General features: G+C 43.6%; 1 protein-coding gene across 6 annotated transcripts in view; it reads right to left on the bottom strand.

The window, feature by feature from the left end:
• Positions 1–25,124, bottom strand: part of ADARB2 (adenosine deaminase RNA specific B2 (inactive)) — a 372,833-nt gene that overhangs the window by 236,821 nt on the left and 110,888 nt on the right. For 3 of the 6 annotated variants that reach the window (XM_081834281.1, XM_081834278.1, XM_081834280.1), the window contains exon 2: positions 10,683–10,817. The exons of 2 other annotated variants lie outside the window; for them this stretch is intronic. In XM_081834281.1, the coding sequence (XP_081690407.1) occupies positions 10,683–10,817 (135 nt within the window). The remainder of the gene's footprint in view (positions 1–10,682; positions 10,818–25,124) is intronic. One more of the 6 variants, XM_081834279.1, reaches the window with a different exon arrangement.

Below are 25,124 nucleotides of genomic sequence, written 5' to 3' on the forward strand. Positions count from 1 at the left end.
CACCTCCTGCGCTGTTCCTTCCTCCTCTGGGTCCTTCTGCCCCCTGGGGTTTCCTCCTTCCTGGACTCTTCTGACGCTGACCCCCCTGAGTCTTGCCCTTCCTTCCGGCGGGCTTTAGGACCTGGCTCCCTATCCGGGCTACCTGCTGTGCCGCTCGCCTGTACATTTGAACTTGGCGCGCGCGCCCAGCCAGTGACTTTCCTCTTGACCGTTTCCCCGCTCTCCGATGGAGGCGTGGTCAATCCTGACTCATCTCCTCTCTCTGGTGGTGAGAACACTGGTCCCGATGCCTGGGACTCCTCCCCCCCACTGCGCTCTGGTGGGGAAGCTGGTCCTGATTTCCAACTGCTGCTCAGGGAGTCCCCGCTGGCCCCTTCCTTCTGGGGTTTCCCCCTTGGCACCCCCCTTGCCCTGGCCATCGGCGCTCCTTTCTGTGAATCTTCCGATTCGCTGGAGAGACTCGTGGAATCTCTCTGACCACTGTCACTGCCTACACCCCCCTCGGATTCCTCCTCCTCGCTCTCCATTTGCTCCATCTCCTGTGTCTCTGCTCCTGAACCCCTGACAGTACCCAAAAGGGGAGCTGCACCCAAAAGCACATTTGCAAAAGGAACCCATGGTCACAATGCACCCGCAACATGATGCTGCCATATTGCCACCCAGCGAGTCAGAGGATATTGTTGAACTTCAACCACCATCAGCCTTAGCCAGGAGGGTCAATGGTCAGGGGTGATGGGAGTTGTAGTCCAACAACATTGGAGGGCCGCTGTAGTTAAGGGTTCCCAGGTAAGTCAACAGTTCATCTATGCTGTGACTCAAGCCCACCCTTGTAGCTAGAAGCCCTTCCCCTTCATTTCAGCCAATTTGGGGAGTTGGGTTGGTTGCAGTTACTCATGGATGAGCAAAGAAGTGGCCCAAAATATTGTTGTGCCTGAATAGAAAAATGCAAACGGCACCCTGTGTAGCAGGAAAAGACGCACGAGTGAACAAAGCAAAAGATAAATGTTCTATCACTTTATGATAGGGCTGGACCTCTTTGTCTTTCCAGTGCTCAGAGGCATTCACACTCAGAGTGCTCAGAGAGTAACTTTTACATTGCGTCCAAGGGACGGATTCTAGGTTCTGGTTCTGGCCCGGGTGAGTTTTGGTCCCAAATTAAACCCTGACTTCTGGTGATTATTATTGACAACCATCTCATTAACGTCGGTAAGCCTCCTGCCCAGTGTTCCGAAGCCTGAGTCCCTATATCGTAATTACTAATAAAAAGGAATACAAGAAAGAGCACAGGGCAGCCGTAATAGACCTGCCAATCACATGCCTGCACTTTAGGCCCTGAACATTTATTCTGTGTTGCTCAGAAACACCCCAAGCAGAGCAGCTAATGTTTACCTTCATACCAATTATTCCCAAGAGAAACACAAGGACATTTCTACCTACAGGCCCAGAAATGCACCATAAATTCACAAAAAAGGACAGCTGTGCCAGGTAAGGAATGGGGGAAAGAAAATAAATGAAACATTATATAAAAAAAGGCTCTTGCGGTGGAGAAATCCATTGGTTGTTTTCGTCTCCTTCAGTCCCTGATCCCACAGAAACTATTAAATAGGATATTTAAAGTCACTTAGAAGAACAATAATTTTTTTAAAAAAATGTCAGTTCATTAGGGCCAGTGCTGTGGACCATAACTGGCAGAAGAAAGTCAAATCGTGTTTACCTGTAATTAGGGATGGAGGAGGAATTTGATTCAGTTTGCATTAAATCTGGGTATAGTCCTTATTTCTTCTCTCACTCCCATAACCCCCCCCCAAAAAAAAATCTACACAGAGCATAGTTGAGAAAAGTAGCAGAATTAACTATAGTGATGAAAGGCAGTCGTAAACAATCTTTTAAACCTCACATGTACTGAAATCTACCGGAATACAGTGATAAAAATAACTGCTGCTGTGTGTGGACCTGTTCAGCAAATGACAGAAGAAGACATCGCTAAGATAATTTGGGTATTTGAACAGGAAGATGAGTTAGAGGTACGGATTATTTGGATTTATAAACCAATTACAATCTGAAAGATCTCAAAGCAGTTTATAATAGGTTATGTATACATAGAAGAAGTACAATAAAAGCATATCAACTGCTTCACATAACAAAATACATAAACGATATCCATATACTTAAATTTTATACATATACATATAATCAATGGAGAAGGAATTCATTTGGTCTCCTTTTCACAGCGGACTGACTCAATTTGATGGTCATGACCCTACTAACTCAAGACTTCCTTCCCCATCGAATTTTGCATCTCTCTGAAGTTTCAATGTGCAAAAAATATGCATATTTACAGGAAAAAAAGAAAAACATACTTAGGGGAAATGCATGCAAAAATGTATGCAACAATGCATACAATTTAAATGTGAACTTTCATGAATTCTTTCCTCTTCCCTCACCCCCCCCCCCCAAAAAAAATCAAGACAGTTAACTATGAGAGTCAAGAAAAATGGAATGGGATGGACTTAGGCTGATATGCCCTGCTCAAATTACAGGTAGAGATGAATGTATTTGTTAATGTTGCTTTCTTATTTTGCCAGTCTTAAATTCAGTTATCCACCTTTTCATGTCAATTTGCAATTTTTTGTGACTTGTTTTTAAATCTTCATGAAAGTCCACCAGCATTTTAGTGCAAATTTACCCTAATATGTTTTATGCAATTTTGTCTAATACGTACAATATGCAAGCAACTTGGTCTCATAGAATGCATTTTATATGTTATTTTCACTCATATGTGCATTTTTATGCACACTTTGCCATATGCATTTTTGTAGACATTTAGTCACATTTGGTAGGTGCGCCTAAACTCCACGTGTTGATCATTGTGTGTGTCTGCATTTGGCCCTAACATGTGAGCTCAAACTGTACAATCACAGCACCATAAAGCACAATGTATATAACTCAGATCGTTTGGGACCAGACACATAGGTGCCACTGCAAATGTGGCCATATATAAGAAACAAATGTCTGTATAATACAAACACACACATGTGGATAGCAGCATTATATGATCTAGTCAGTAGATGGCATTATACTTATTTGCATCTGGGAGCAGACATGGTTGTCCTGTTCCTGTTCTGTCCTTGCCTAGCTGCCTGCTGTGTCCTCAAAGTCCTTCATTAAATTTATCAACATCTACCTCAATTTGCTAACAGGTTTGTTTCTGTAAAGCTGCAGGAAGAGATTGTTTGAGGTTTCTGTTGGATCAGAAGCCATCTCAATGAAGTACCAACCAACCCACCCACCCCGGAATATACACAAACACACACACACACACACACACACACACACACACACACACACATTAATGGTAAGTAAGGCCCTCCATTAAACTACAGATGATATTCAACCCATGTCAAGAACTTGTAAAGCAAATAACACTGTTGCTAGATGCATTTCTGGGAAAGGGTTTGGCATCCATCCCAATGTCGTTTATTACTCCACAGAAAGCAGCTGGAAAGGATAGCAATGCCAGTCATTGATTAAAAAATAAATGTCAGCTTACACTGTGATCTGCTGTAATAAACAGACAACAGTGTCCGTAGGTATTTCATTCAAAAGGCAAGAAAACATTGCTCATCCTTTTAATTAGTACGTCTTGCATGAGGTGGAGAAACTATTCACATGCCACAAACCCCACTACAGTGGTACCTAGGTTCTCAAATGCCTTGGTACTCAAACAACTTGGAACCCAAACACTGCAAACCTGGAAGTAAGTGTTCCAGTTTACGAACATTTTTCGAAAGCCGAATGTGCTCCGTTTTGAGTGTTATGCTTCTGATTTGAGTGTCACGCTTCTGTTTCGAGTGTTATGCTGAAGTCTGTCTGTTTTTGCTATTTATTTTGCGTTTTTTGTGTGTGGCTCTTTTTGTGTGTGACCATGAAGAACCCAGTTCAGCTACGGATTGATTGTGTGACTGCAGTACATTGTTTATTGCTTTCATTTTATGAATCAATGGTCTCGATAGATAGTAAAATTCATGTTAAATTGCTGTTTTAGGGGTTGTTTTTAAAAGTTTGGCACAGATTAATCCATTCTGCATTATTTTCTATTGGAAAGCACACCTTGGTTTTTGAAACGCTTTGGTTTTGGAATGGATTTCTGGAACGGATTATGTTTCAGAACCAAGATACCACTGTACTCCCAAGGGACTGCCAATTTATTCTTGGGTGCATTCTCCAAATGAGAAAACTGAGCAGGTATTAAGGTAGCAAAGGAAGAATGAAGTTCTCTGCTGGTGCCCCTTAAAACATGCAGTACCAAATCCAGTGGATACCAGAGCTAACTTACAGGGTGGGTTACATCTGGGCCAGCATTCGCACCCAGCACCCTTGAGGAGCTGTCAGTATTGGCAGAGGAGCTCATTCCTTCTGTGGCTACTGGTCTTTATTGTCAGAGGCTAGACACCCAAAACACGTTCACATCTACCACTGAGGGATGAACTTACTGCACTGCCAGATTGCAGTATACTGTGGATTCGTCACTGCTCACAAATGTAGGTTTATCACAGTGCTCACACAGCACTGTCCTCAACAAAACGCCTAAATGATCACCACACCTCCTACAGACCCAACCCCTCCTCATTTCCCCACATACCCAAATGACCACTGTGTCCTGCAGGAGAGGGCATTCTGCAGATACCATCCTATCATTAAACACAACATTAAAAACTCATGCACCTGCCAGTGTAAGAGCCATTGTGCTAGCAGGCAGAGAATGATGACTGTAGCCCATACATAAAGGTAAAGGTAAAGGGACCCCTGACCATTACGTCCAGTCGTGGCTGACTCTGGGGTTGCGGCGCTCATCTCGCTTTATTGGCCGAGGGAGCCGGCGTACAGCTTCCAGGTCATGTGGCCAGCATGACTAAGCCGCTTCTGGCAAGCCAGAGCAGCGCACGGAAACACCGTTTACCTTCCCGCTGGAGCGGTACCTATTTATCTACTTGTACTTTGGTGTGCTTTCAAACTGCTAGGTGGGCAGGAGCAGGGACTGAGCAACGGGAGCTCACCCTGTCACAGGGATTCGAACCACCAACCTTCTGATTGGCAAGTCCTAGGCTCTGTCGTTTAAGCCACAGTGCCACCCGCGTCCCTTTAGCCCATACATATATACAGGCAATGACCAATCAAAATGTGTAACCGTGACCATGGTGCTGAACCCGGAAGTGACTTTAAAAATGGCAAAAATGGCCTTAAAAGAGCCCAGAAAGGACAGAAAAGGTGCAAAAACAGCCCCTAGTAATCCCAGGAGCCTTTGTGTCGACCGCTGAGGCCTGTGGAGAGTTAGAGTTTGAGCAAGAAGGTTTGGAGGGAGTGATTGTGGTGGAGTTTGGTGCAGTTTGGCAGTCAGTCTGGTAAGTGCTGCTGGTTTTTAAAATAGTTTTTCAAGGGTTTCCAGACGTTTAGAATGTGATTCCAGGCTTTTCCAACTGTGTTTCGAATATATGCAATTTCACTTAAACGCACGGTGCCTCGGAATGTAACCCCCACATAAATGGGGGGCTGCCTGTATACATAAAGAAAGCATGTTGTGAACACCAGCACTGTAGCTATAAAATGCATGTTAATGGGCACATGTGGAAGAAGCACACTTTTAACAAATCAGAACACGGCCATAAATTACCCTTCTGTCCTGATTTTCCTTTGTGTATTATTTGAAGCAGGACTTACATATCACAGAACAACTATGTGGCAAGCCACACTCCTTCTTCTCCCTTCCACTCATTTCAGATTTACCAGACTATTTTGCAGATCAGTCGGACTGGCCGAATACCATATGGGGGCTCCCTTAGCTGCTAAGGGGGGACTCTTGTCACAAATCAGTAATAGTGGTGTTCATTCAATTCCAAGAGGAAAGGCAGCATGAAAAGCTGGGTTGGCAGATTTATTGATTACATTTCACCAGTGACCAGCAAGAGGCAAGCACTCTGAAAAATCCCCAAAGGTGATCATTAGCACTGAGTAACTGTCACTAAGCATTAACACCAGCAGCAGACTGGAGCAAAGGGGAAAAAAGCACAATACTTTAAAGTCAAGACCCGACTGGCACAGCCAGCAGTGCAGCCAGAAAGGGAGGGGAAGGGAAATTCCACTTGCATTAACGCTGCTGTGGGAGACGATGGAAGCACAATGACAGATGCGTAAGAGAGATCTTGCAAAACCCTCCCATTTAGCATTGCTGTATAGATCAGGCCTGCACAACTCGTGACCACCGGAGAGGGAGGGAGAGAGGGATGGGCAGATCTGTCCATTTCAGTTTCTCTCTGTTTCTCATTTTCCCAGTCTTAAATTCAGGCCCTCATATTTCTACATCAATTCACAATTTTTTTAAAAAAGGCCTCATGAAAATTCACCAGCATTTTAGTGCAAAATTCGTGTGTGCATTTTTTGTAAACAATTTTGCCTATCGTACGCATTTTTGCAAAGCAAGTTCCCCTGATGCAATACATTTTGCATAGTTATATAATTATTAAGCCTACCCGGCCTTGTAACTTTACAATGCACTTTTAATTTTAAAGTTGTTCATTTTATCTATATATATTTTAAAAAATTATCATGTCTACTTTTTAAAAAAAAGTCAGTTGGTTTTATCATTATTTTCTTATGAACAGAAATTTCATTATGAATATTTTATACTATTTTCTGAAAATGGCTTGAAAATTTTGTTAAGTGGTATATAAATCTTTCTGATTAGTTATTATTATTAGATGATGATTTCTAATAGTGAGGCCAGGGTTGAAGGACAGATGGAAAGAAGGTAATATTTTCAAATTTGAAATGATGGCAACTGGGCTAATATTCAATATCACCACCTTCAAGTGATCCTGGAGGTGCCATTGGTGGCGATACTATTTTGTTTTTCTGCAGCTAGCCCTCTGCTTTGAAGCAGGAGAATTCCCTCACTCTTCCTTTTCGCTGTAGCAGCAGAAACATACCCAGTGCACATGGGAAGTGAGCTAATTTTCTGGCTGTCCCTCCTCTAAACATAATAGTAGATCTGCCGTTGGTGTACATGGGCCATTACTCCTGGCAGGCAGGAGGAGGGGAAATCAAGGGACTTTAATTTCCCCTTCACCCTCAATAGACATTGCTCAGTCCGCCATATGAAAGTACTTTGTGGGGAGGCCGCTTTGCTCCTCGGAGGGTTGCAGCAGAAGGTTGCGCTACATCAGCTTGGCTGGACTTCAAAGTCAACACAGCTATCCTTGAAAAGCGTCCAGCTGCCCAGCAAGAGGCCTTAAGAGGTGAACGTGAGGGTTCATGACTCCCGGAAGGAGCAGCGACACAATATCCCTCTTGGCCCAAGACCAAACTGTGGAGTTGTCAAGCTGCGGCACAATTAGGAAATGCAATCCGGACGACGATTGTGCCAGCAGAAAGGTCACGTAGATGCTTTGGCGAGAATAATAGTAAAACGGAAAAGGAGGAGGGTAAGACAAAGGTGCTTGTCGACCAAAACGGCTCAAGCTGAGCCATTTGCTACAGGGAAGGACAACAGCTGTTGCAGCTAAAGCAGGAGAGGGGAACTTTTTCCAGCCTGAGGGCCACATTCGCTTGGTGGCAACCTTCTGAGGGCTGCTAGTGGGTGGAGTCAGAGAAAGAAGTTAATGCAGCAGCACTTGTAAAACTTTATAAGGTACACTGGCAGACCCTTCAAGTGTCCTTATTTCCCCAGGATATTCCTGGAATTACAGAAGCCATCCCTGCTTCTTACTTGATCCCAGAATGTCCTTTCCACACACATCCCTCCAGTGCTGCTGCTGAGCTCAGGGAGAAAGATGAACCCTCATAAAGTGGAACCCTCATAAAGCGGAACCCTCGTATGTGGGGGAAGTAGTTCTCTGCCGGAGCAGAAGAAGAAGAGTTTGGATTTGATATCCCGCTTTATCACTACCCGAAGGAGTCTCAAAGCGGCTAACATTCTCGTTTCCCTTCCTCCCCCACAACAAACACTCTGTGAGGTGAGTGGGGCTGAGAGACTTCAAAGAAGTGTGACTGGCCCAAGGTCACCCAGCAGCTGCATGCAGAGACGTGAACCCGGTTCCCCAGATTACGAATCTACCGCTCTTAACCACTACACCACACTGGCTCTCAGAGGCGGTCTGCAGAGGCACCTCTCAGAGCAGAGGCGGTCGATGTATGTGCCAATCTGGCTGGCCTCTCTCTGCCACCACTGACGCCGCCACCATCATGGCGGCTAGAAGGGCAGCACAGATGAAGAAATCAAGGGAAGGGAGCAAGCAGCTGCCAGGTTGGGGCTGTGGCAGGGGAGGCAGCCAGCTGACCATACAATGGTACCTCAGGTTAAGAACTTAATTCGTTTTGGATGTCCGTTCTTAACCTGAAACTGTTCTTAACCTGAGGTACCACATTAGCTAATGGGGCCTCCCTCATGGGGCTGCTGCCACATGATTTCTGTTCTCATCCTGAAGCAAAGTTCTTAACCCGAGGTAATACTTCTGGGTTAGCGGAGTCTGTCTGTAACCTGAAGTGTCTGTAACCCGAGGTACCTACCACTGTATGCTTTTTATTGCCAATTTTAGTTAGTTAGCTCTGGTCAGTGGTTGGTTTTACTCTGTTTGATTTTTAGAGATTATCGTTTGCTTTTATGGTTTTCACTTTTTAGCACAAACTGCCTAGGGGATATTGATAGCTGGGTGTCCAACTTTTTCCTTTGCGGAAGAGACTGCCTTAAGGAAAAATGACTGAAAACTTTACAAGGAACTTAAGCTTTCAAGAAGAACAGACTCGAAGAACCTAGTGTTTAAATTAAAGTGTTTTGTTAATTTTCTTCTATTGCTAGATGTGATTCCTCACACCTTATGCAGCCTTAAGATGCTCTAGGAACCCCCTCTTTGCAAAATAAGAATAACAACTTGAGCAATGTCATTCATAATGAGGGCAATACCTTAGTAGTGAAAACTTTTTTTTTAAAAAAGATGTCTTTTGAAGGAGGAAGGTGGGGGAAGCTACCACCAAACACCACAATTTACAACACTTTGCGGATACTGACTTCCCCCTATATTTCCATACAGTTCTGAGATATTGGCAATTATTATTTAAGTCAAAAGGGAAAAAGAAGAATAATTTACACCATCCATCATTGTTTCCTTGCATGAATAAATTACAAGACACCGCAGCAAATCAATTGTGGGGAAAGAAACAGCCCATGCCAAACGGTGTGCTTGTGTGTATAATGTCCTTAATGTTTTCCATCCTCATACATCAAAACTACAGACTGAATTTGGCAAACCTGATGCAGGAGAAAGCTCATTATCCCAAGGTCTTGCAGGGCACCTAAAACCTAACTAGGGAGCCAGAGCATGTAATAAGAGAAAAACAGGTACTTCTAATCCCCAAGCACAGACCTCACAACCTAAGGCGCCTTCTTATCCCTCCCAGGGCCGGCTCTACTTTTAGGCACAGTTAGGCAGCTGCCTCAGGTGTCAGATGCTGGGGGACAGGAGGGTAGTCTCTTAGGATTCTCCCTAAACTAGACTGCCCTGCATCCCCTAAACTAGCTGCTGTTTTCCAGGTCTAGAGAAGGATGCTGTCCCATCCCCACTGCCAAAATATGAGCCAAACACTGGCTGATTCTACATGTGGAAAGAGAGGGAATCTTCTTGTACTTTTTTGTTTTGTTTTGCCTGTGGTAGCAAAAGATCTTGAACTGGTCCTGGTCTCTTACCAGCTCCACCTTTCACCAAAGAGTCTCACAGGATATCTAAATGTGTGTGCACTGGGCATCAGAATACCTGAAGTCTCAACCTGAGGCTCAGCTACCAACTTCCAACTTTATTCTGAGCTAGCACTACTACTAGCACTACTAGCACCATCCAGGATTAGTAGGCTGCATTATACCTGATCATACTGTTTGTCCACCTAACCTAGTGTTGTCTACTCTGACTGGTAGCAGATCTGCACGGTTTCAGAGAATGAAAGGGCTTTCCCACCATTACCAGCCAGATTCTTAAAAGAAAGAAATAAAAAAGATATCCACCCACAACAGAAGATGCAAAGAACTGATTTGGAATTTTGTTCCCGGACCCCAGATTCTCATTTTCTCCTAGTCTTAAATAAAATTTTCCACATTCCTACATGAAGTTTGAGATTCTCTCTTCCCCACCCCCCACATAAAAAGCTCTCATGACAACTCACCAGTATTTTTGTGTGGGTTTTTTTCTAATTTACATTAGGAGATATAAAACTCACATGCAATTTTGCCTAATATATATGTTTCCGCAGAACATTTTTTTGGTATGATATATTGCATTTTGCGTGTTATTTTGAGAGGGGTGGTCAGTCTGGGCGATACCCTAAATCCCTTCCAATTCTTGGGGTTGTGTATCTGCAAGGGCAGAAGCTTGCCAAACTTGCTGAAGACAGTTGGGGTGTAAATATTTGAACTTCCAGTTAAGAATGTATCCAGTTAAGATGCTTCCAGTTAAGAATGTATCCTCATAGCAACAAAACATCACTCCACACCCAAACCCGAAATTCCCCTTCCCCTTTTCATTTTTAAAGAAGATCGGTTTCTTTCTTGCCCCCCCCCCATTTCAAATGAAAATTAAACACTGATCAAGCACTCAGAGAATTAACATTTTGCCATGTGATGCCCACTTGAAAAAACTTACCGTGTGGCGGCTCCAGCCACGTGGTGAGGCGGTTGTCTGTCGCCTCCAGCCACGAGCTGAGCTGAGTGTTACAACGTTCCTGCAAGCGCTGAGACATCCGAGGAATCAGGGTGTGAACCCACCCTGCATTCTCTGCTGTTGGGCAAAAGAAACATTGCTCTTATCAGACTGTTATACAAATCAGCTCAGGAGATGTGTTGAGTTCCAGTTTACCTTTCCTTATGTCCCTGTGTTGTACCCCCAATTCATACCCCCATTTCAGTCTTGGGTTGTTGTTTTTTAATCACAGTTGTGTAAGGTATCTATTCTGCATTGCACTTGCAGAACTGAAGCCTCAGACACTCATTGGCTGAGTGCTGTGCAGGGTGGCACATAAGGCCCAGATGTCTGGGGGAACAATAGGATTTGCACAGTCCAGCTTCTGTGAGGGAAAGGGAAGGTGTTCTAGTTAGTCTGGTATCAAAGCAAAGCAAGGACAAGGAAGAGGTCCTGAGAGCTAGAGAAGCTAAGGACAGAAAGTCTGAAGGCGTGGGAGATGAAGGAAGGAAGGTATAAATGGGCCTGAGAAAGGTGAAGAAAGAACAGTAGGTGGGAGATGAGAATATATGAGGAGAAAAGCAGAGGAGTCAGGTCACTGAGGTAACCAGGGCCTCATCAGAGAGATGACTGAAGAAATTTCACTTAAGATGATGTTAAACTGTAAGCTACATAGGAGAGAAGAGTAGAGTACAGGGGAGGTTGTTCAAGAGAAAGGAAGTGGGGCAAAATAGACAATGACATGAAAAGCAGGAACAGGAAGTTGGAAAAAAGAGGAGTCAAGAAGTATATAGACCTGGGGCAGAACTACACATAGGGCCAATGGACAAGTAGGGCTATTAACTACTGTCAGGCAGGAAGGCAAGGGAGGCTGCCCAGAGGGCATTGGACAACCACCTAGAGTCTAGATCCTAATAGAAGTGTGTCATCAGTGTCAACACTGTAACCAGGCAACGAGTCCAAGAAGCAGTGAGTTGAGGGACTAAATTTGACTGTAGACTTCTAATTGGCTGCCCTTTCTTGTCAAGAGAGACAGCGAGAAAAAAATATCACCCACTCAGCAAAGCTCTAAAGTAATCTGCCTGAGGTTGGAAGAGGACATTGGGGTGATTCTTTTAGGAACTAAATTAAATGCAGCTGTGACTCTAAGCAGCTGGCAGGTTTGATTTGGGATGCAGGGTGCTGCTAGATCATGATAAGCAAATGGTTGGAACCAAAGGGAATTAAAAGACTGCTTTTGTTTAATGGAGTAAATTTCTTTCAGCACTTGATCCATTGTCAGCACAAGGCTGACAATGTAGTTAACTTTTTAAACTGTAGGTTCCACAAATGCTAAGGGTCGGCTTTGCTGCTACACCAATTTGACATTTGAAAGAAAAAGATGGTGGAGTTATGATTCATCCAGATACTAATAAGGACTCTGACTCAGTTTTGAATGCTGGAGCATAGCACTGAAGCATATGGATAAAGTAGAAAGGAAAGGAAAGAACATCTGAGCATGGAATTAGCTAAAGGCTTAGAATCACACTTTTGATACTTCTCTTTCTGGAAATTACTGCCAAATCAAATAATACTTTAGCCTCAATCAGGTTTCATTAATTGTAGTTCAATGCACACCACCCCCTCCACTGTGATCCTCCAACCTGGAGCAGGAAGGTCTGAAGATGCCACTTGTAAACCTGTTCAGTTGACTGTGGTTACACTGTCCCTTGTGATCAGTTGCAGGAAATGCAACCCCCCTTCAAACCTTCCCACTCAATGTCAGTCAAAACTGGGCTTGTGCAGGCTATGACTTACTAGGTTGGAGTCAGGGTGGTCAACAGGGAAGCACAGGGGGTATACATATTCTGGGCCACAGTCCAACAAGGACCCCAGACTCTTAGCTTTTCAATAACAACAACAACAACAACAACAACAGTAATAGTAATAGTAATAGTAATAGTAATAGTAATAGTAATAAGCCGATTGGACATCTAGGAAGAAAGTTAGAAAGCAAACTGTGAAGGCAATGCTCAGATGCTTATTAGGAAGATAAGATGCTGCTGCTAAGGGTGCTTATTAATTTAATCACTGTTGCTAAATGATCTAGGTAAGGAATGCTGGTAGAGTGGGATGGTGTTACCCAGAGCAGCAGGAAAAAACAAAAACAGAAGAAACTCATTGTTTCTGTTAGTGTGATGCTGGACAGGGGATGAGAGCCCGTCTGTGTAGTGAGGTATATCTGCTTAAGGACTTTCCTCTGTGTCCACATTCTTTCATTCACTCCCCAAGTATGCAGCCTTTACAGTATAAAATACAATTGCTGGCTTTGGTACGCTTTACTTAGAAGTAACTCCCTTGGATAAATGAGGCTTCCTTCCTACTGAGAAAAAAAATCACAATATTGCAATGCTCCACTCTCCTTGAGTTTCCATTTTCCCCACTCAGCCACTGCTTGTCTGCCTGTCATCACTGGTTTGCTTTTTGCTAAAAGTATTACAGTATTTGTTTCTACCTGTTGTGTATTTTTATCTTGGTTTTCCTCCCAGGAGCTCTCCTCCCCTCCTTTTATCTTTACAACAGCCCTGTGAGATAGGCTACACTGATAGTTCAGATACAAAAACTGTGAAACTGCACATACTGTACAAAGTGTGCAACAGGGCAGTGGTTCAGTCTATCTTAGTTCTCATTGTCATTTTTTGTGGTGCTTTCAGACAATGCTGTAGTGCTTTCCATAATTTCTTTGCTAGGTTCCCAGTTTGGGGTCTCACGTTTTGATTCTTCATTTCAGTAATTCGGTGCTTAGCTCCTGCCTTCCACTTACTATCTGATCTGTGATGTGACAGTGGTTGTGGTTTGCCAGCATTCTGGACTTTCAGACTACACAAATGCTTCCTCAGCTTTGATTCGGGTTCAAAGATGCCCTTCCATGCAATCTGCATGGAAATGTCAGCACCTTTTCTTTAGAAAGGTGTGACCCTGAATGCACAAATTGTGCTAGCTGTGCAGACCACCCCAAATGTAACAATGCTGGCCTGTGCAACCAGAGCCTTAAAACATCCTAGGTGGGTCACCAGTCTCCACTGATACACTCCTGGAAGTGATGTGTGCCCATCAGTTATATAGAATAGCTCTTAAAGCTGCCTTTGAGCAGGCTTGATGTGGGTTGTGTGACAACACTGCACACAGGTCTAGGAATATGAGAAGACAGAGATGGTATTTTCTGAAAGCAGCTTGTACTTTTTTGTCCAAACCCTTGCAGAGGCAGTTTCAGTTCAGAAGTACCCCTGCTTTGGGGGGGGGGGGGATATCTGAGATTTATGACTTCCTGAAAATAAAAAAGCGTATAGGAATACTGACTTAAGCAACTTTACTGCACTGTACTAGTGACCTTAATATATTGGGACTGGCGATACCAAGGTATCGCTTTATCGCTGATTATGGTTCATCAGATTTTCTGACATCTGAGCTATAAATTAAATGGAAAGTACATTTGTAATGTGAAGTCCATGTCTACTTACTTAATCTAATCAAGACTCAAATACTTGCTTTAGCAGGCTAATAGCCTCTTGAAGAAACATGGGGCTGTTCCACATTTCATTTATGTGATGGATGGGATGGGGAGACGGATTAAACAGCAGATGAGCACCTTGGGATGAGAAGGAAAGTGACTGCGCTAGGCTGTATTGTGGGTATTTCAGCTACAATTAGGCCTTTTTCAAAACCCACAAAATTTAGTCTCTCAGTGGTAAGCTGTTATCATTTATTATTGTTTACCAGCCAACTGCACACAGTTATGATATAAAAAGAGCCCTGAAAGATCAGGTTGTGAGTACATGCAGCCTTATATCCTGTTTCCAACGGCGGGGGGGGGGGGGGGCAAAATATCTCTCTCTGCAACTCACAATTAGGCAACTGCTCTTCTCTTTTGCTTGCCCCAGGATCTTGCATTCACAGATATACTCCATTTGAGGTTTCATTTAGGCATCATTACCTCTGTGTCACATATTCAGGCTGTGAGTGTCGCTCCTCATGTGAAAAAAATATATATGGCAGCATCTATATACAAAGAGGGACGCAGGTGGCGCTGTGGGTTAAACCACTGAGCCTCTTGGGCTTGCCGATCAGAAGGTCAGCGGTTCAAATCCCCATGATGGGGTGAGCTCCCGTTGCTCGGTCCCTGCTCCTGCCAACCTAGCAGTTCGAAAGCACAAAGTGCAAGTAGATAAATAGGTACCACTCCGGCGGGAAGGTAAACGGCTTTTCCATGCACTGCTCTGGTTTGCCAGAAGCGGCTTAGTCATGCTGGCCACATGACCCGGAAGCTGTATGCCGGCTCCCTCGGCCAATAAAGCAAGATGAGCGCTGCAACCCCAGAGTCGTCCGCCACTGGACCTAATGGTCAGGGGTCCCTTTACCTTTATATACAAAGAGAGATATCAGTAATCAAGGTTTGTGAAACTGTAATAAATCTGCTGGGGGAACCCTAAAAGTGTGAGTGCATGGGGGGGGGGGAGTCTGTAAATCCCCAAAGTAGCCAAATGGCAACAGAGCATACTCAGTAGCCATGGAATGTTTGCTGAATGGGTGAAAAATGGAAGCTGGAAGTGGGGAGACAAGTGGGGAGATTCTATCTGGAGCAGATAGAATCCAGAGCAGGGAGCACTCCACACTGCCACTTTCTGTTTCAGGTCCTATTTGCTGCAGCTAATAGCCATTGACATACCCAAGGCAGGATTCAATCACATAGTGGCAAATTCAGATTGCGCAATAATGCTTGATTTGAAGAAAGGGATTGCACAACAAACACGCTTCTCCTAAAGATCGGCATTTTTGTGAGAAGGACAGCGATAGGGAAATAAGCTGGGAAAGTGTGGCAGAACACTTGCTTTGATGCAACACCATCTAACTGCACCACAAACAAATCAGAACAAATGCTCATTGGCTAGTCAACACCATATATCTCCTTGCAGACAAATCAGGGTGAATGCTCAATATACAGAACATGTGGACGTACCCGTTCTCCAAAGAAATAAAAATGCAATAAACTCCTAAGAAACTTCTAAAGCCAATTTAGCCCATAGCAGTGAATTCCTTAAGTTGGTTACGGAGTAAGTGCTTCCTTTTGTCTGTTCATCAATTTTCCTTGGGTGGTTAAAGTTCTAGTATTGTAAGACGGAAAGAAAGAATCTCTGACCCCATCTGTACTATATATTTAAAGCAGAATCATAGCACTTTAAACAGGAGAAGTGTAATTTACTGAGGATGATGAGAGCTGTTAGGAGACCCTTATTTCCCGCACAGAATTATAATTCCCAGAATGGCTTATCCATTGATCCCTCTTCCCAGGAAACTCTGGGCCACAGCTCAGTGGTAGAGTGTCTGCTTTGCATTCAGGATGTCGCAGGTTCAATCCCTGGCCTCTCCAGATTGGGCTGGAAATATCCCATTGGAAAACCTGGATAGCCAATAGCAGTCAGTGTAGACAATATTGAGTCAGATAGGCCCATGGTTGGATTCAATATAAGGCAGCTATGGTCTTATGTCTGGGTTTGCAGTGCATTATCTTTCCAGAGGCACCAACTGGCCTTGTTTTATCTCTCTCCCTAGCATTTGATGCAAGCACCAAATGTTTGCTTGGGAGGTGGGCAGGTCTTTTTTTTTTCATACTCCCATGAAAACGTAAATTGAATGATTTCTCCATTGCTATCATTTACATTTTAATGAGTTCTAAAACTGAAATGGAACAAGTCAAATGAAATCAGTATATAAACCACTATTTTTCATTAAAATTGGAATTATGCAAAATATTATGGTCGCTCTTGACAAAAGACATTATCTCACTTCAAAACAATGTGTAGGAACAATAAATTTTCTTAAGTATCCACACTCTGTAAAAAAAGGACACAGGTTTTGGCAGTATTGCAAAAAATGAATGAGACTGAAAACACCTTTTGCTAGCCAGCTAGGAGAGCTATTAAAGATGAAAAATGGGAAATCTGTTTTCAGGTTGTGTGACCATGAACTCAAATGCTATTGATAATCCTGCCTTTGAAAGGCACATTTTGCCTTAACTCTGTCCCTCCCTTTCGTAGAACTGTTATCAAGGCACTCTGTGCTAAAAAGAGATCCCCCCAAATTCTCCATGGGTGAAGTTTAATTCTGAGACCTGAATCAATTTTGCAAATCAAGCAGAATGACATGCTCTCTCTCTCTCTTGCATTTCTTTTACATTATATTTTTTAGCTTTTTTACCCATGGCAAGGGGCAAAGCCCTACAGAATTCATTGGGACTCCCATACTATCATCCAGCAAACCCTGGGTGAGACCAAGGTGTTGGTGCTGACCTTTAAAGCCCTAAACGGCTTCGGTTCAGTATACCTGAAGGAGCATCTCTACCCCCATCATTCTGCTCGGACACTGAGGTCTAGTGCTGAGGGCCTTCTGGCAGTTCCCTCACTGTGAGAAGCCAAGTTACAGGGAACCAGGCAGAGGGCCTTCTCGGTAGTGGCCCCTGCCCTGTGGAACGCCCTCCCACCAGATGTCAAAGAGAAGAACAACTACCAGACTTTTAGAAGACATCTGAAGGCAGCCCTCTTTAGGGAAGCTTTTAATGTTTAACAGACTACTGTATTTTGATACTTTGTTGGAAGCCGCCCAGAGTGGCTGGGGAAACCCAGCCAGATGGGCAAGGTATAAATAATAATAATAATAATAATAATAATAATAATAATAATAATAATAATAATATCAAGCTCATCACTCTCCAATCTGGTTCCCTCCAGATGTTGCTGGACCAATTCCCATGAGATGCAGCTGGCATGTCCAACAATGGGAGCTGTCAACCAACAACACTGGAGAGTACCAGGCTGGGGAAGGCTCACCCAGCCCAACATCCTGTTTCGTATAGTGTCCAGTCAGATGCCTCCAGGAAGCTCACAAGAAGGGCATGATGCTACATAATAGTCTTCTTCTGCTTGTGCCCCTTCTCCTCCTCCAGCAAGTGATATTTAGTGAAGATGGGTGTTCTACTTACTCAACATCTTAAGTTCTACATCCACCCCCTGTAATGTTTAAGTGCACTCACTCATATCAGGAGTACACCCTGTTGCTTATTTCTCTGCTTTGCCATTGGCAGCCAATGGCATGCAGTGGGAGCTAGTAGTCTTGATGGTTAGACAGAGTACCAAATACAGTGGTACCTTGGGTTACAGACTCTTCAGGTTACAGACTCCGCTAACCCAGAAATAGTGCTTCAGGTTAAGAACTTCGCTTCAGGATGAGAACAGAAATTGTGCTCTGGCGGCGTGGCAGCAGCAGCAGGCCCCATTAGCTAAAGTGGTGCTTCAGGTTAAGAACAGTTTCAGGTTAAGAATGGACCTCCGGAATGAATTAAGTTCTTAACCCGAGCTACCACTGTACCAAGTCCAATGGGAGATGCCTGTTGCCCTCATATTCTGCTTGCAGACTTCCCACCTGATTGTCCTTCAAGGGAATGCAGGATTAGGCAGCCTTTTGTCTGATCCAGCAGGGCCATTATCTCTTATGCGCAAAGGAAATTCAGCAGGCATTGCACAATGCTTCCAAGCGCTTCTTTGCTACCATAAGGGGGATACGGGAAAGCCAAATCCTGTGGCCAGTTGCACATTCTGCACCTTTCCAATGCTTTCGCAGGATTGTAGCATACGCAATGGCTGTGAGTTCTAATGAATGGCAGGATTGTGCACTAGCTTTGCACACCCTTGGCGTTAAGTGAGGTTTCTCACGCAATGTGTGGCACTCAAGTACAGACAGCCAACTTCAAAAAACCCCACATGTCTGGTTGGCAGAGTGCACAAGATTACTGCTTATCTTTTTTAATGCATAAAAAGGAGTCAGGAAACAAGGCAGAGAGACTCCACCCTGGTGTCTCCACACGAAGCTTCCTGCTGATGTCCGCGCATAAAAAGACAAAGTAAATTTTGACATGATGAGGTGAGAGAAAGGATTAAGGCTCAGGTGAGCAAACATAACTGGCAATCCCAGAACAAATTTAAAGAAACACGTATTTGAATGTGAAATCAAAATTACAGCTCACCCCCCCCCCAAGCTGCATGGTTTGTGATTATTATTATCCATTTCCAAAAGTCAGGGAACAACGCAACACTGTGGAACTGGTGACACAGCATCTATCTGGGAGATGCGGCTAATAAGTGTTCTTTCCACAAGAGGTGAGAGGGCTCCTCCCTGCTCTAAGTTTTGAAAACAAACCAAGCTAATTTGGATGTTTTCCTTTTTTAAAAGTTCAAGTCCAGTGTCATCTTTCTCTTTTAAAGCTGTCACTTCGGAAATATAGCAGTGTTTCAATTTAGCAGAGATATATTGAAAGAAGGAGGAACCATGCGCACAATTTTAATGTGTTTTTCAAGGTCTGCTGGTATTTGCTGTATTTGTTTTTAGCTAGAAGAGAAAATGAGATGGGAAACGGAAAGGAGAGCTGGGTGAACGGTTTATAAAATTAGTTTGAACTTCCCCAAACTCAGAGATTTTTATGCATCTCAAACCTCTTAAGAATTTTTTTTTTTTAAAAAAATCTGGATCTCTCCTCTTGCTTCTCTATTGTACCTCCAGAGCACATTCTTTATGAAAGGGAAAAAAAAGACATTTCTGCACTGCTCTAAGCGTCCAGGTGTGTGCACTGCCGGGCATATTACATGCAATAAGGATGGAATCAGGGGTGTGACTTTTAGAGCTGTTTCTTATCCCCAGGGAAACTTCAAGGAATTGATACAAAGTTTCAATTGTTAATTTTTTAAAAATAAGATTCTTTTTCCATATTGAAAGTTACATTTGCTACTCAACAGTTATATTCCAATTCAACAAAACTAGTGACTTCCCACTCACCCAACACCGATGTTTGTAACCCAAATTACATACAATTGCATTTTAAGGTTCCGTCTTACCTAATTTCATCCTCTTTAACATCCTTCTTAACATAGTCTGCTATTTTCTTACACTCCAAACCCCGCTGTGGTCTTTGCATATAGGAAACAACTTACTAGAAATCTAGTGGAAGTTGAAGGCTTATTTCCACGTTATTTGCATCCAGAAAGAAAACAAAAGTGTTTGCAACCCCACAAACCCATTAAGAAAATCATGGGAATAAAGTCACAAAATCTGGATGGGTTTCCCAGCATAAAGTTCTTTCCTGCTGTTTTCATGGGAGAATCAGAAGAGGACAGACACATGCATGTGCAGAAAGGGCGGAGCAGCAGCAATGTCGTCCAGTGACATTTAGTTGCTGGGCCACCCCATGCCCCCTCGCACGAATCAAATTTAGTGTGACCTGCTGGTATATCAGTCAAAAAGTTGCATTTCCATAACACAACAAGTGCTGTAGTGTGAAAGGAACACCGTTAGAAAATGGGGGGGAAAGTGCTAGGATAATAATCAAGAAGAAGAAGAAGAGTTTGGATTTGATATCCCGCCTTTCACTCCCTTTAAGGAGTCTCAAAGTGGCTAACAACCTCCTTTCCCTTCCTCCCCCACAACAAACACTCTGTGAGGTGAGTGGGGCTGAGAGACTTCAGAGAAGTGTGACTAGCCCAAGGTCACCCAGCAGCTGCAGGTGGAGGAGCGGAGACGCGAACCCGGTTCCCCAGATTACGAGACTACCGCTCTTAACCACTACACCACACTGGCTCTCCAAGAAAACTAACACACTATTTCCCGATTCAGGTAGGTGGCTGTGTTGGTCTGACGCAGTGCTAACTTCGGTTTTCCAAAGCAGGTGTCTTTGTAGAAAAAAAATGAAAAGCACAAAACTTGAAACTGCTAGATTTATTTTAAATTGCAGGACTACAAATACAACAGTCTTTGACTATGTTTCACAAATACAAAACATAATAATGTTTTAGCGCACAAATAATTTTGAATTGTGGGATTGTGGAATCTTGGGAATTGTGATGTTAAAATTTAAGTTTCTTAAAAGTTCCAGTTTCAGGCACTTCAACATCTCATTTTGTGTGCCTTTTCCTTTGCAATTCCTCCAGGTCACTTACTGATGCTTGGGCACATTAAATTGATATAGTTGTCAAGCCAACTAGTCTCTTTTGCAACATTGTTGAGTTGTTTTTTTATACACATTTTTGCTTTGAGAAACTGTATTCACCACCTTCCGCTGATACTGGAAGTTTGAGAAAGATCCTTAGAACAACAGAAATGTTAGGCACATTATCCAGGACTTTTTGTTGTAGTAAGAAGAGAAGTACTCCTTGTGGAAGCATAGACTTTGGAAGTATTCAAGCTATTGCTCTAAGTTCACAGCACAGATCTTCAGCATCAATATCTTTGTTTTCATTGTGCATCAATGGTTCCTCCAAATTCTTGCAGGTCTTAAGTACCTCTCCAGTAGACTTTTTGTTGTTGCTGTTGATACTGTATATATCACAGAAGAAGCCAAATAGGGAATTATATTGTTGTAGCTGTTAGAACCTCTCTTCAGCAGATAGTATGGCCATGTCTCAGACGGCATAGTAAAAACCTGCTTTGAATTTCTGCTTTGGTCTTGCCATGCCCCTTCTCATATTCAAACTGCTGTTTCTTTCTCCTATGCTTTTTTCTAGTATGTTCTGTTCAAAGTTTGTTAGTATTTCTAGCTCCTTTGCAATGTCAGTAGCATCTATTAAAACTTGTTGAAAACACTCATCACTTGAAGCCCATGGGGTAATTCTTGGTCACTTGCAATTGGCTTGTAGCTGAATTTAAATCAGCTTCCATATTTTGTAATAGCTTGCTTGTAAGACTGACTTCAGCAAGGATGTTGTACCATGTAACAAGGGATACCGCAAACTTACAAATTTCATCAGCAAGGGGTTAGCTTCAATTTGACAAGTATTTCCAGATAAACCTTGTAGGCTTTTGTCATCAAAGATCTCCATTAAAGCATCATATAGACAACCAATATGGTCTCCCGGTGGTTTCAAAGCATTGATCTAACTCTGCCATCCTGTTTTGCTCAATGGCTTAACAGTTATGCCTAAATCTGATATACATGGCTAGTTAGAACTTGCCAATGCTGAGTCAATGCTAAAAAATAAGTATAGAATGAATCAAATTGAAGAAACTAGGAAGTGACTGTAAGATTTAAAATTTAATGCATTAGCATAACCCCCAATCAACTCTACAGTCCATCTGTTTCATATATACATAAAACTCCCAATTCCAATGTATGAATCACTTCAAAAATGATAAAATTCTTCAAAATATAAAAATAAAATATTATCAGAAATTCATAAGACAGAACAGAAACTTTGACCCTCAAAGGTTAGCACTGCTCCCTTCTGAAATCTGCACCCTAGGCAGCTGCCTAGTTGCCTAATGATAGCCCTGCTTGTGAAGAAGGCAGGGAAGGGAAGAACTTGCAACAGTGCTGGAAGCAACTCCGTCTCTGATAAGACTAGAAATTGTGAACATCCAGTGAAGCTGAATGTTGGAAGATTCAGGGCAGATAAAAGAAAGTAACTATGTGCTGCATGAAGACATGAACTATGGAACTGACTCCTGCAGGAATGGCCACCAACTTGGAAGGTTTTTAAAGAGGACTGCACAAATTCATGGAAGACAGGGCCAGCAATGGCCACCAACCAAGGGGCAGGAGGGAGTTAGAGATGGATTTCGTGCTGTTTCAAGATGTATGAAACTGATGCAGTCAAGAGCAGAGCCAGGGCCGTCTTAAGCATATCCGGTGCTGTGGTGCAAAGATCCCTCTGATGCCCCCCCTCGCAACTCCAAAACAAAGGAGGGGGCGGTAGAAAATGTCCTCTGCCTCCCCCACTGTCCCAATCCCTGGCGTGGTGGTGGTGATCAAGCAGGAAAACATGCTGGCGGACAAGCTCTGCAGAGTCAGGGCACCCGGGAAGGCTGCACACCGTCTTTCGACAGGAAGCAGGAGGAGGACAACAACCAGGAGCAGGGCCGTCTTTAGCAGATGCAGAGGCTTAGGAGGCGCAGCTTCCTCTGTGGGCATCGCTTTCCTCCTGCGGAGGCTTGGGAAGGAAGCTGCACGCCTGCCAGCCAGCCATATAGTTGGTGGGGCACAGCTGGAGGGTGTGCAAGGAAAGGGGAGGCTGCTGGCAAGGCTCCCTCCTTTGCTAGGGTGCCCCTGAGAGACCGGCGCCCTGGCGCAACGAACCAGTAACACCAATGGGAAAGACGGCTCTGAGCAGAGCAAACCACAGTGGCTTGGTTGGGTTGTGGGGGAACACTGTGGCTTGCTTGGTTCCCAATTGCAGCATCTCTGCACGGATTGAAGGAGTGAGGGGATGGAATTTGAAAGGAATTTCTAAAGGAAAGGGGGTGATAAAAATATTGCTTCTCCCCCCAAAACTCATTAACCTTTTCGTGTCTCCTACCCCTGCAAGAAAATAACCGAAAACACCGTTCTGCATTTGCAGCCTGCAGATAGGACTGCAAAAGCAGGGCGGCATTCTCAGATCTAAATCCACCTTTTAGTGCCCTTCAATAATCACCAAAGAGGGTTCATTTACTGCTGAAAGCTTTTTTTTTTTTTTTAAATTAATCAGCAAAACCACCACCACCCCCTGCATTTTGGCTCAGCCCTACTTATTTGTAAGGCTTTATGATGTCAATGTGAAAAATCTTCACTATGTGCTCCACAGCTGTGCAAAAATTCCGTTTCCACCTTTGTGGATTAACATCAAAGTCACATGAATCAAGAGGGTTTCTCCCTCCATTTATAAAACAGAATGGAACTGAGAGAAGCATCAATAGCATTTTTATTTCAACATAGCAAGTGATTTTTTTTTTTTTAAAAAAACAACCCAAAAAAATCCAGGCGAAACTCAAGAGTGCATAACAACTATACATGGTGATGGGGATAAAAAAGAATGGCAAACATGAAAGGTCAAAATAACATGATATTTAAGCTCAAAAGTTGGTACTGAGCTGTGAAACGAACTGGGGGGGGGGGGAAGGAGAGCTCCTCTTTCTAGCTTCCAATGAGGAACTCTTCCCCTATTTGCAGAGTTCATAATGAAGCTTCCCGTCTGCCATTCATTAGAGCAGAGATGGGGAATGTCTGGCCCACAGGCCAAATGCAACCTGTCATGGCTCTCCAGGGTTTGGGGCAGATGTTTACCCCAGCCCTACCTAGAGATGCCAGGGCTTGGACCTTCTGTTTCTAGAGCATGTGATCTACCACAAAACTACAGCTCTTTCTTCCCTTGCCTTCAACAACTTGGTTAGATGCATAGCCCCAAGACACAAAGGGACAATACAGGAGAACTTCTACCTTCGTAAGGTGATGTACTGTATACTTGCTCTGCAACTGATCCAATTATGCCATCAACAAATCTGAGGCCTTTTTCCAGTGTGGTGTAGTGGTTAAGAGCAGTAGACTTGTAATCTGGTGAACCAGGTTCGCTTCCCCGCTCCTCCACATGCAGCTGCTGGGTGACCCTGGGCTAGTCACACTTCTTGAAGTCTCTCAGCCCCACTCACCTCACAGAGTGTTTGTTGTGGGGGAAGAAGGGAAAGGAGAATGTTAGCCGCTTTGAGACTCCTTCGGGTAGTGATAAAGGTAAAGGTAAAGGGACCCCTGATCATAAAGCGGGATATCAAATCCAAATTCCTCCTCCTCCTCCTCTTTTCTGTGCTTCCGTGCCAAGAGATTTGTGCCAGGTGGGAATGAGGGATGGGATCTTATCATTGGTGGCCCTCCTTTGGTGGCCATTTTGTTGCCTGCTTTGAAAATAATAGTATTTCAGCAGGACATTGCATTTTGCAAAAACAAAACAAAACAGTTTTGCCTCTTTGAATGACTTTTGAAATCTTTCCTCTGCTTTTTGTGCCATGATCGTCTTTTTTTACTACATTGTACTATGTGTTAAAGACTTGTGAATCACCCTTACTAGATCTTGAGTAGAGTGGTTTACACACCCACCCACCATAGAAGTGCAATTAAGTAAACAAAAATGCTATAATTCAAAGAAGAAAGCCTTTTTAATGCCGTCAAAACAGATCCACTGGTGTTTCTCTCCCCCCAGCTTTAACAACATAAAACAGCAAGGCAGAGCCAAAAAATGCTCAGATGATATACTTTTATCTGAGACACAAGAGAGATCACAAAACCCCACAGGGAGGGAAGCTTCTGAACCCCAGTGAAGAAAAAAAAATTCCCCAAACTCAGCACATCGAACTAGGCAATGAGAGCTGATGAAACCCCAAGTGACTGTTAGTGAAGGCAGGCAAATGTTTTAGTATCTGTAGGCTAGAGGGGGGTGGGAAATGGAGACACAGAGAAGGGAGGCAGATGCCAGCTCTGTCAGCGAGTAGTTCATGGAGGAGAAACTGGGCTAAGGCTCCATTGGGACCTGCCAGCCAGCTCTTGCAGCTGGATCAACGATGCTATAAGAGGGAATGAGGCAA

The sequence above is a fragment of the Podarcis erhardii genome, assembly GCF_964252035.2.
Source record: "Podarcis erhardii genome assembly, chromosome: 12".
Classification (NCBI taxonomy): Eukaryota; Metazoa; Chordata; class Lepidosauria; order Squamata; family Lacertidae; genus Podarcis; species Podarcis erhardii.